Source organism: Temnothorax longispinosus, chromosome 1 (genome assembly GCF_030848805.1).
Source record: "Temnothorax longispinosus isolate EJ_2023e chromosome 1, Tlon_JGU_v1, whole genome shotgun sequence".
Taxonomy (NCBI): Eukaryota; Metazoa; Arthropoda; class Insecta; order Hymenoptera; family Formicidae; genus Temnothorax; species Temnothorax longispinosus.
The window spans coordinates 6,456,323-6,469,693 of NC_092358.1; the positions used below are offsets into that span (position 1 = coordinate 6,456,323).

General features: G+C 39.5%; 1 protein-coding gene across 3 annotated transcripts in view; it reads right to left on the minus strand.

The window, feature by feature from the left end:
- The window catches only part of LOC139809828 (ras-related and estrogen-regulated growth inhibitor), a 45,214-nt gene that overhangs the window by 13,346 nt on the left and 18,497 nt on the right, over window positions 1-13,371 (minus strand). For all 3 annotated transcript variants that reach the window (XM_071773072.1, XM_071773065.1, XM_071773056.1), the window contains one exon: window positions 10,446-10,522. In XM_071773072.1, coding sequence (XP_071629173.1) covers window positions 10,446-10,522 — 77 coding nt within the window. The remainder of the gene's footprint in view (window positions 1-10,445; window positions 10,523-13,371) is intronic.

Below are 13,371 nucleotides of genomic sequence, written 5' to 3' on the forward strand. Positions count from 1 at the left end.
ATAGAAAGAGAGAGAGAGAAATAAAGATAGTAGCTTATGGTTGATATAACGAGAGACGGGGAGTAAAGTCAAGGCAATAAACTGAATTATCGTTGTAACACTTGGAATCGCGCGTTACGATCGGCTTACATGGGAAAGATCGAGTTCACAGTGTATTGGTTACAAACGAACGAGTTAAAAACAAGAAAAATCATTGATATATTTATTCATCGCGGCGCTCACGCAGCTATTCCAGCCCGTTGGTTACGCGTACTAATAACATTATTAATCCTGTCGATTAAATTAACGTTGATTCGTCTCGCGAACGTGTAGTGCATCGTTCGTAAAAAAAAGCAGTTGTGAAAAACACTCTGAGCAGGTAGCCCGCATCTCATCTCGTTGTTTTTTTTTTCCAATATGTATATTAACCGTTATTCTCGAAGAAACAAGGAAAGCTACATGACCATCTTGAGAGACATTCGGGCGCGAATTGACGTTTACGCGACTTGTTTCACTTGTTTGCGCACATGTAAACCATCGAAAAATTGAGATAAGCCGGCTAAAATGGAATTTCAATGTCAATCTGAAACTTCGTCATCAAGACGAAGACCGATTGTCGAAGTGCGTTGACATACCGCGAGTGTAATGACTTGTGGAAACATGTTTAGAAATGCCTGACAGTGACGTGAATTAACGTGACGTCGAGAAAGATAAAAATGAATGTTTGTAAATTAAGACGTGCGCATTCCCGAAAAGAATTCGATGCTTCGTAACTCGCTGTAATTAAGATTTATTCGCGTTAATTAAAAACGTCACACGATCCATTTAAGTCAACGATCTTCTGTTTACTTCTAAAGAGAAGCGTCACCTAAACCAAGATTAAACTTAATCATAACTGATTATTGATGAAATAAGTACCTACATATGATTACTTTCAAGTTTCTCTGATATAGTTTGACATCCAAAGAATTAAATTGCAGTAGGTGGAAGAATATAACATACGGCAATATGAAAGCAAGGCTACGGGCCAATCGCATTCAAGTGCACGCAAGTCCCAAATGGCATCGTTACATTCGGTCTTCCGTTCCCTGCCGTTCTTCTCCCTCTTTCTCATCTTCCAGCTTCTTTGCCGGGGGCAAGGAGGGCGCGCGCTTAATTATCAATTATATACCTACCGGCCCTCCCACGAAAAGCAATCGCAATTACGAGCCGGTCACGAGGCCAAGGGGGACTAGTCAGCCCCTTTTTCTTCCTCCCTCGCTCACTCCCGCCCTCCCCCGCGTCGTACGGAGATTTATTTCGTACGTGCACGCGGATGAAGAACAATGCGAGAATTGGGGAAGTGTGTCACCAGGCTGCCGGCACTCTTCATATTCGCGAGGCGGAACACACCTGGGCGCCACGCGGCGCGTAGCATCCCGGACCGGAGCGAGTTGGCCGGCTCGGCCGGTCCGAGAGATGAGGCGGTATGATTGATACTTTATTGCGGTACGCGCGCGCGCACACCAATGACCCGCAAAACCATATGTAGATTGTAAGAAATGAGACGCGCGAAAATGACAACAAAACGAGATAAGTGAGAGAGGGCGGAAGAGAGAGAGAGAGAGAGAGAGAGAGAGAGAGAGAGGCGAGAAAGAGGGAGGAGAAAGGTCGGTGGGAGGAAAAAATTAATCTACCAAAAGTGGAACGTCCGCGCGATTGGAACGAGATGAAGTACGATTGATACTTTATTTCGGCCCGAGACATTGACCCATATATCGAAATTATAGACTGAGTAATCGTATGTAGATTATAAAACTGTAACGTGTGTATATGACCGATTGCACACAGTCAGACTAACGTCAATTGGCAGGCACAGCCGTTGTTAATCAACTTTCCCTTCTCTATCGACAAATCGAAATGAAATTAATCAGTCAGGTCAGGTAGGATAAAAAAAAAGAATATGAGAAGAAAAAGTAAAGTAAACAAATCGGTACTTCAAGCCTTTTCGAATTTTTCGCAGCTGAGAAAGATAAAACATTACGGAAATGCTGCACGGCATTTTTATTGATTTCTTCTTTCTCAATGTATTATAAAAGAAAAGGAATAACAAGCTGCGTGATTGTTAATGCAATTTTGCTGTCAAGAGTTTATGTAGGTGTATAGAGCAGTCAATTGTTCAGAATTAATTATCGCGCGCAATGATATATTTACTCCGACACCGTAAATCTTGACAACTGAATCGGAGAGACAGCTCCAACTATTCCCATCGTTTCGGTCGGTGGCTAGCCGCGCCATTATCCAGGCAGTTATGAGAAGAGGAAAACGGGTAAGACGATCAGCTGACGCGAGAATATTTGCGGAGCAAGCGCGGAGCCGTTGGTAATGATATAAATCGGTCTTATAAATGGTTTCCGTGGTGGTGGCTTATCTCGGCTGGCCGAAGATTTACGTGACGAGGAACAATGCACGATGGAAGTATTAATCGTGGCGGTCGACGAGGTCGAGAGCAAGCCGAGAGAGCCAGTCAGCAGCCACCTACCCATTTGTTGCTCGACTTCCTACCTACGTGGCCGATTCCGCTGGAGAGCGCCTACCTGAACTCCCGTGCCCTTGTTAAGCCGGGTTATTATTATACCCGCGTTGTGGAACACCTACTGCGATCCTCGTGATCGATATTACAACGAGAAGGTCTCTCTCACTTTCTCTCTCTCTCTCTCTCTCTCTCTCTCTCTCTCTCTCTCTCTCTCTCTTTCTCTCGGAAGCCAAGCGGAAATTCTATGAAACCCGAGCCGAGCCGAGAGCAATCGGCTCGCTCACCTCGGTTATGCAGGAAAGTGCGATTATTACCTGAAACGCGGTTGCCGCAGATCCCCAGGAACCTGGGATATTGTCCAACAACCCGCATTTTTGGAATTCCGTGTGTTTCGCAATCCGGAGAAATTTAAATCTTGCGAAACTTGGATCACTAATGCCCGTTTTTTCACCAACGTCGTTTAACTTTAAACCTTAGTTTAACTCACTCTTTGTCTCTTTCTAAGGGGGACTGTTAGAAAGAAACGAAGAATGAAAAACGGACTTAAGTGTCGATGCTATCGGATTTTTAGTGCTTGGAATTTCTCAGTTCTTCGAATCTTAAAACAATTAAAAATTTACATCTTTTCAGATCGCGAAATTCAGTTATGCATTTTTTTTAGAATATGCGCGAAAAGATCCACCCGTTGGATTTCAGAATTTAATTCCGCGTATTAAAATCGAGATAAATCATTTCATTGTGTGTCAGAAATCGTCCTTCTCGGATGTAAATAGAGTGCAGTCACGTCATTTATCTTGACGGTCGTGCCAGTAAAGGTCTACCAGATACCATAGAAGGTAACAAGAATCCAGTAAATAAAATTATCGCTTAATAACGGCACGCATGGCTTATCAAGCAGATGCACGCGATCACGTTACGATACCAAAGTGCTGAACTTAAATCGACAAATTGAAATGCGATCGTCTGACATTATGCAACCAGCATCTAAAAATTTCTAAGAAATCCTGAGATATTCTCAGCGCGTTTATCCAATTCAGATTAAATACATTTTAATGTGACCAAGAAAATAAATCGGAACTTGAGGATTCTTGGTTTGTTAAAACTTTGATTTAGAACTTCGAAATCTTTAGATCTTCTTTGGAAACTTCCAAATTTCTGATCATATTGCTATACTTTTAATGTTATATATTTAATACGGGGTGCAACGGAACGGGTTTCTTAGCTAGACTTAATGAAGACAATTCATTATAATGTACTGTGTACACACAGTAGCGCTCCGAGATTAATTAAGTCCAGATTCGCGGAGTCGCTAGCGGGCATTAGCGGGCAACGGCGACAAGAAACGTTCCAAGCATCCGGGGGGAGGATTTATAGCCGCTTCTTGTGAGTCTTGTGAACGCGACTTAAGACGCGTGCCGCTGTCACTGCGGCCGGTGCCTGCGACAGTCGGCCCGACCGACTGTCTTCGTTAGTAATTGACATCACGATCCGCATGTCCGTGCGTCAGACGCACGCACACCGGGACGGGGACCGGCTGCAAAAAGGGCCTCTTTCATCGGTTTCCTCTCGACCTGTCGCTTGACGCGTGCCTATAAAGCGCCACGTTGCACGTCACTAATTGCTATCGGCGATACCACACGTCGCGCGCTTTCCAAGAAAATTCGCACGCGCGAGAAAGGTGGCCTTAGGAATGAGCCTCATCGAATTCTTTCGCCACGCGATACGGCTAAACCGGATGCTTTGCGAATTTGGTCCGCAAATTGCGAAGAAAAACTGCTATCAAGTGCAGTAAGAAAACGTAATCTATATTAAATTGATCACACATTTGAAATAACCAGAAGGATTGTAGAATAAAAAAGAAGAGCACACAGACTAAAAAAGATACAGTATTATACAAAATTGTATTTTGCAAACAAAGAAATCTACGAGTTATTAAATCTAAAAATGCATCAGCAAAGTCTTCGAGATCCTATAAAATTCTTCCATAATATCGCTTGAAGTATACATAAATTCTTGAAAATAATTTTTTATTTTAGTACTCGTGTTTCTTCTTTCCTCAGTTCTCTCGAGATCTATTCGTTTTACTCCGGATACGTTTTCGCAATTTTTCCTTTCCTTAGTTTTCTTATTATGCGATTAATGAGGTGTGGCTCGAGACTACCCATTAGAACCATCGCATTAGAACGGTATTCATCATTAACATGACGCGTAAGACGGTCAAAGGTAGGCACGCTAAACTGGCACGAGCGGCTGCAAGCACGTAAACGTTCGCGTGAACATAAACTGTGTTCATAGACGTCGGCATTGAGGGACCGTGGGTGTCTTCAGTGTCTCAATAATTAAAGCGAAAGTGTCCTCTCAGTTGCGATGCTGTTTTTGATACAGTAACACTTATATATATTATAAAAAAACAATTTTAGAAAATAACGTAAATCTTTTGTACGTGACATTTACGTCAAATATTTAGAAATATAAATACGCAAAATTGTACGTGCAACCCGTATTAAAATTTTGTACAAAAAATTTCTTTACTAAAATATGTATTCTCCCAGCAAAAGTTTTTTTATTACGGAAAACTATTTGCCACATATCTTTCGACGGACTGCTTATAACAAGGAAAATAATGAATTATCCCCGAAAAGGTATAGATTTTAGAAAAGACCTGTATCAAGTAACAAATTAAATAATGTAACAAATGACATTTGTGGAACCGGACACTTCCTTGTTGGCGAACGAAGATCGCGGCCAGCCTTGCGTGGCGCTTATCTGCAAGGACATTTGTACGGTGAATCGTCTTGGTCGGCCGATTTTCAAGCGTATCTTAACGGCGATTGGGGGATCGGTATCCGCTACTCGAGCGTTCTAGCTCGAAAAGTGCGAGCGCAACGCGGACGTTGACCACATGCGCTCAATGGGTTCGTGCACTTTAAATGCCGGTAGATCGCACCCGGTATCGTCGAGCCAGCGCGTATCGGGATATCAGGATGCACGTTACGTAGGAATGTCGGAAACGGATAATTCCGTAGATTAGAGCGCGTTTAGGTGCGAGGCTTATGTGCCCTTTAAGCCGCGGCATCCTCGTAACGTCCGGCGCAACGCGATTAGCTATCATCGAGGCGAGAAGTTTCGCTGCGGAAAAAGATACGCGGTTCACACTAAATTACAACTCATAAAGCTATAACGATAAGTGAATCGAGTCGATTTACGCGCAGCTACACCGAAGCAGGGCACATGTCATAAAACAATATTTCAAAAACGTTTATATTTTTCACAAGTGTTATAATGCTATAAGTAAGAATATTTATAGCAAACAAAAATATTAAATAATATTGTGGTACTTTTCAATATATTAGAAAAGGATAGAGAGAAAGAGAGAGAGAGAGAGAGAGAGAGAGAGAGAGAGAGAGAGAGAGAGAGAGAGAGAGAGAGAAAGAGAGAGAACAATTATGTATATAGAAAAAAAATGTAATACATCTGACGTCATCTTTTTTGATAAATTATAAGAACTAAAAAAGTTGGTAATTCTATATAATATTTGTTACCAATTTATGCATGATTATGAGAAAGATGATAATTGCGATTCTACAATGTATTCGAGGATGCAGCAGCGATAATATTCAGCGTATCGTATCGCGGTCGAAACGCGAGATGTGCGCCTGCGAATTTATGCCACTTCCCCCTATGGTATTAAATACGCTAAGCGTAATATCGCGGTTAGATATCGCAAAAGAGGAATGCAGGGATAATTGGAAAGATAACGCCGTGAATGTACGATGCATTATGTATTTTACTGGCACGGCCGAGGCCTTACCTTAGCAACGAATTATCGGCTGTTTGTTCTAATACCCGTTGCACGTCTCTCAGATAGGTAAGATAGTCAGAATCTGGGTCCTCTCTCTCACGAGGAACATGAGAGCCTGGCTGGTTCCTCGGTAATTTAAGAGCTTTACCAACTCAAACGTTTACGAGCTTGGGAACATAAGGATAGATATCAAGCACCTCGAAAGAGATCAAATTCAGAAACGTGAAAATTTGGAACCTGGAGAAAACGGGAACCCTGATCTTGCAAACTTGACAGCACTAAAGTTACGAAACTAATTGAGAAGAAAATTTGAAAATTGGAATTTAACTGAAATAAATTGACGTTTGAAATTTAGAGACATAGAACGTGCAGGTAAACGTACAATCATATCCCAATGTAAAAAGTTAAAAGGTTTTTTTTTATAGTCGCACGACAGTCGACAGCTTTCGGATTTACTGAAGTTGAACGTGAGTTATAGTCGACGCAACCTGATAACAAAAATGTCGAGATGAAAACGATATGTTGCTCGTAAATGTTGCAGCCGTGATAAACAGCGCGTTGTCCAGGATTGATTGATCCCGGCGCGCGCGCGCGCGCGCGTGGTGGAGTTTCGCGGAGATTTGCCGGGAGTAAAAGGGGGACCGACTTAAAAGTCTCGTTCACAATGGGACCTCACGCGTTGAACGTGATATATTGGTACAGAGGAGTTAGAGAAGTGTCCGCTGATAGTGTATTTAATGATCCGCTTCTTCTACATCGACTTCCTGCACCACTGCCACACTGATCCACATCGATATCGATCTTCCTAGATCCTGTTCCCCAACGACATTCCTCGCCATAGTTTTCTTGCTAAACACTAACTAAATTCGAAATATTTTTATTTACTTCATATATCGAGTTCAGCAAGAACTGAAGATTATACGAAAATCTCAAAATATCGCATCTAAAACTTTTCAAAAATCAAAAACTTTGAGAAACAAAAATCGCAGAAGCCACCTATATCTATGTATAAATATTAGTAGTGAATTTTTTTTATCTTTATAAATATAAACCTAATATTGCTAAAATATTTTTATATTTAAATATAAAGTCCGTGTCGAAATATTTTCAAGAGTATAACAATGTTAGCAAGCGAAAGGGCGTTTAAAACGTAATTTTATACATGCACGTACGTACAAATCGCCGACATCGCTTCCTGTTCCAGATTATTTATTGTATCCAGGCTAACGGTACATGCATCTTTACGCGTTTCACGTACAAGGTTCTCTAAATGGACAAGCATTGTTTGCGAGTCGTGTAACGTCGGTTAATGGTGCAGTCGTATCTAAGAGAGATAATTTAAATATTGAAATTATCGCGAGTAAAATTTAAAGCTTGAGTCGCGAATCTGAAAAGGATTAATGCTAAAAATTGAATATTTCAGAAATAATAAAACAAAACTTTTAAAATTCTCATTAATATAAAAATCTATTAGAACTTGATTGCCTGAACATAAAAACTTGAAAGATCCTGTCATGGATTAAAAAAATAAAAAAATTTTAAAGTTCAAAAATTGTGGAGTAATCTGATAACGTGAAAATCTATAGGAAGTAAAGAATATAAATATATATATCAATTCATTCAATGAAATGTATGATTCGAAGAATCGCGTCTAGCCTGCCGTCCTGCGGATCACGGTTCGCGGCCTTTTAAGCGACAGGTGCAAACATTCAGGGAGCAGCGCAAAAAAGGAAGCCGGTAATTGTAAGCCCCGGGTAGAAAAACCAGTTTGCTAAAAACAACCCGGGCCTGATCGAGTCTCGTTGCGGGGCTACCGAATAACCAACGGGTGTCGGTGTAGCAATGTGCGTGTGAGGAGCTCGTGAGAAGAGCTCGACTTTTGGAAATCCGCTTTAAAATGTCTCTTAAAACCTGCATCCTGCGGAAATTATGCGTCTCGCCTCCCAGGAGAAGAGGCCTCAAATGCATTCGAGATATTTTGAGTTGAGCGACAATTTATATTAGAATGATCAATATAAATCACTTTTATGCGTTATAAAAAAAATAAATAAACCTTAACATTTTTATTATGTCTCTCTGATATGACAACTAAAATATAAATTAATGAGAATGTGGTTAAAGTTATTCGAACGTTGAAAATCTGTTCTTTAGTATGACGTTGACGTTTAATTCTAACGTAATAAATGCACGCAGTCATTCTGCCACATTGAAAAGGCGCCACAGAGTCGCAATACTTGAACTTAAGCAGGAAATACTTTCTATGAATGAACTTTCTCACCGCTCATCGAGGGAAAGATACAGTTAAATGCCAAAACGAACCAAAGCCGGAGACCCGCAAAAAAAATTGCAACTTATTTATTCTCTCGCCGCGTAAAGCTACCTTCCGTACTGTTATCAAATTACAAGGAAAGTCTGTCTCGTTTCAATAATATAACAGTTTATCTTCTTGGATACTTTTAAATGACTTAAAGCTTGAGATCGTAAAAAAAAGTTTATAGACTTTGAATTCTCAGAAAATCAGAAATTTTCGAATTCTGAAGATTTCGTGTCCTAAAATCGCATTTTAAGTTAAAACCAGACAAACTAAAAAAAAATAAAATTTTAAAAATTAGAAGACTAAAAAAACCAGGCATAGTACAATCCCGGTTTCGCGTGTCTTTGAACTTTTAAAACCTAAACTCTTTAACTTTACAGAATATAAAAGGAAAACTTCAAGAATCGTAGATCAATATATCATTACGCAAATTTCCGTTGTGTTTACGTTCGTGTCGAACAACAATGATTTCAGTGAAAAAGGAGAACAATGCCTTATTCGACATGCTATAAGCGACCTCGCTGGAATTCCAACAAGCTCTCTGGTCGCGACAGGTGAAGCCGCGTGTTGTTCGTGCAATCGCAGTCGCATTCGCAGTCCCCTTAGAATTTAAAGACGTTCGTTATTCAATTCAAATACGCTAACGGGCCAGCTCGCAGGATTTCCGCCTCAGCGCGACGTTCGTTGCTGTGTTCTAGACGAATTGGGTTAGGAAAGGTCAGGTAGAGACGATCGACCTGGAGCCGGTTGTCTGCGAGAAGAGGCTCGCAGTTAAGTATCATTTTTCAGAGAAAGTATCGTATGGAAAGTGTATGTGTCTCGAATACACATAATATACGTTAAAAAGTAGAAAGCATTATATATTACAAAGTACTATATATTCTGATTGTGAGAAACGCGTAAATATATTTTAAAATAAAATGCGAAATTAATCTGAATATATCAGAAACCAGTGTGTACTAAATATCAATATACATATATATTATAATTAGGTAAAAACACAATAGTTTTTAATGTTTGTTGAATTCTATGGCATTTTCATCTAAAGTATAAAATGAAATTTATCTAGATCTCATAAAATAGCGATTTTTGTGAATGGAACACGCGTGTCGAGTATTCAAAGTCGGCTCTACAGAAATATCGCCTTCGCGATTTGCGAGTCGCTCGTTATTTTGCCAGCGTATGATGGATGTGGGCCTTAAGGACTGCGGGAGCCCTATATTATATACGGAGAGCCTCCGTTGAAAGAAGATATATTTAGACCGGGCCCTTGAAAGATCCTGCCTCGTCTTGGCACGTCGCGAGGCGAATTCATTTCGCAAGCGCACGCAGGACCTTTTCCTTGATTACAAGGATAAAAGATTCACGAAAGGACACAGGATATACCGTTGCATCGATGCATTATTTATTACCCTCGCGAGAGGAGAGCGCACGCAATCGAATGTGATTCAGATAAATAAATCGAACTGTTCAGCTCGCCATAAAGACGATTGCGCATGAAAATCTAGTAAGAAATCCACATTTTTATAATTTCGAGTACTGTAATTTATTTAACGGCGAGATGATATAATCTTTTAATGTAATTACAAGAAAGACTAGGATAATTTTTAGGATAGTTTACTTTTTAGATTAATTTTTTAATCCGAAATCTTTAAGACTCTAAAAAATAATAATCTTTAAGTTGCTCCCCTCACATTCCGTCAAAGAGTTCTTGTCACAATTTTATTCTCTGATATAATTAATATTGAAAACATATTATTTTGTTATAATATTAAATACGTATATTAAGATTTAACTTATTGATTAAATTAAATAGGACTGTTGTAAAAACTTACCTCGCACCTGGATGTGTCAAGTATCTCGACCTCCGTCGTGACATTATCGATGGTGACGCTGTGTCGATAGAGAAAATCTGCAACAAGTAGAAATTAATGTATTTAATTGATCATAATGTCTCTAGTTCGATTACTATCGCTCTAAGATCTCGTGTAACTCGCGAGATAAATCAAAAACAACGACAGACGAAGTAATCTTTCTTAATCGGCATCATTTCGAAGATACTCTTCGAGCTCTTTGGATATGTTTAAGCGACATTTTCTCAAGTATATAGAAAACGCAGCTAATGCGCGAAAGTGCCGTAGCAGTTAGTAACGACAATTCCAATTAGTTACGCCGACGCTCGCTGCTATGTCATTACGATCATTGACAATGACGCGTGGCTTTCGTTTGAAATTTGTGATCAAACAGATTCGAACAACCGCGTATTAAGATTTGCATTTTTCGATCGTTACACGCTTGAATTATTCGCCCACGTATATAAGGCAATCCTTGAAAATACCCACAAATGTTTATTACGTATTCAAATTACAATTTTGAATGTTCACATTTCTATTATCTTCGATGTAATAAATTTCTGTACTTTTTCGTTTTACATTAAAATCGAGGCCTTTCGGACTGTTGAACTTTTAGTTTCTTGCGTTTCTAGAGTTTAACATATTCAAATATTTAAATTCTTGGACTTTGATATTCGTCGCGCCTCATATTTTTGAATACTGGAACTTTTAAATCTTCAGTTTACACTTTCGACAGAACGGATGAAAAAGGGAAAGCTCATATTTCTCGGAACTGATTAGAGCGCTCGAGAGGAGCACGTGCGCCTAAGGAGAAGAAGAAGGAGAGGAGACGCGGAAGTACGTCGAACACAGTAGCCCTGACAGGATAAGCACAATAAATAAACGATAAATAAACTCATAAACACCTCGTAGTGTCGGCAGCGTGGAGTCGAAGAGGCGCAGAAACAAGCAAATAAGGATGCTCGTTATATTAGCGGCCGTTACGCTCGAGAAAGTTTTATTGCCGGACAATAATGCTGATGGAGGGACGACTTGACCAAGCGTTGCGACGGAAAATTCATTGGATCCTCCATGCGCGCGAGAAACATCAGAGCGTGCGGAAAAACAAGCTTCCAAGACCGCGAGATGGTAATTTGAACTCTGCATGCAAGACGCAAAGATTTCTTCTGCGCTTGTGGAAAGAAAATCGAGCGATCTAGATAAGCGGAGATAAGCTAAGGCTGAAGGATGAAATTTAACGAACGCCACGAACGGAATTATTTCCGAGTAAATAAAGTGGACGTATATGCAGGAGTCGAGAAATCTAATTGTAGTCCCATCTAAATACAGGAACTATTTGCATATCGGACGACATGGAAAGTTGAATCTTTGATGAGAAACTTTGATAAAAGTACCAGATTTAATTTCTAAGAAAACGAAAGTATGAGGAGATACAATAAAAGCTGTAAGTTGACGAAAAATAAGAAGTAACCGTGACACACTTTCGTCGAGTGCAACTGGAAGTGTACCTATATAACTGTCACCGATCGCGCGGATTCGGCTTCTGCCAGAGATCCATCTCCGATACGTGATCTATTGTCGATCTATTGGAGGAACGGAGGATGCACGATGCAATCTTCTCCGTGCACGGACAAAACGTTCCCATCCGTGCACGCGCACGGCCAGAGAATCGACAATACAAACGAGACTCGCTTTCTAAATCATTGCCTGGAATTATTCCACGCAAAGAGAGATTTGCATTGTTAATCGAGATCAAAATAATAACAAGTACACTGCATCGTGGCGAGAGATGAAAAGGACCGATTATCTCCCCCGAGTCCCGTAAAACGACGTCGCCGCGCTCGTGTACGAATGCCTTGTAATCGAAATTGCCGGTAAAGAGATCATCCTCGATCTTCTTTCGAGAGATTTCCTTCGAAATTTAAGTCGTGCGGTGGAAGCCAATATAAAGTGGCTGTTTCGAAAGTACCCATCGCTATCACCGCTTGCATGTTTAGATGTCTAAATTTACGAGAGAAAAAAAAGAGAGAGATCTTTTTCGTGAAAATCGAGAGAGATTCAGAGAGTGGAGACAGTCAGATCCTTAACTCTCCTTAAACTCTCACATTTCTGAATTCTTATATGTTTTTATACATATCCAGATATATTTCTGTATTTTAATTAAAATATTTTTATATTTGAAATCCTACACTAAGAAAAAAAATGTATTAGTCCCAAAAAATAATTAATCCGTTACGTTCAACTAAACATTTTAGTTATTTAACTAAACATTAGTTGAATTAATTAATTCTTGATTAAAGAAACTAAATAAATTGTTGAAACAACTAATGTTTAGTTTAACTAACTTTTCAGACTTTTTAAACTTGAGATTTATTTTATTTCCTGCAATTTACTTTAAAATTCCCAAATTTATTTTAAAATTATTTAATGTCATAATCTTATTAGTAACAAAATATAATAAAAATTTTAGAGTATCCTTTTCATTTGTTACTTTTTCTATTGATATCTTTAGATTCACAAAAATATTATTTTTTTTATTAACGCGCTAAAGAATTTTTCCACGTTTTGTTCGCCACATTACCTACGCAAACTGAAGGAAATCAATGGCCCCGCTTTCACCGTTCGAGGGCGTTTTCTTCGGAAAAGTGATTCTCCAACGATCGGGAACGAAAGTGTGCGCGATAATCCGCGCACGAGTCGCACAAAGTGTCGACGCATTTTCGATTCGTTTCACACAAGATGTATCGAGAAGATGAAGAAGCTATTGCATACGAAGGCCGTCTCGACTTTAATCAATTCTTAAAGTCGATAAAACGTAAAAATTCTTAAATTAATGAAATTGAAGACTCAATATTTCGATACTTCCAACTACAAAAATCCAAATAGATTATTAAAATCCTAAAATTTT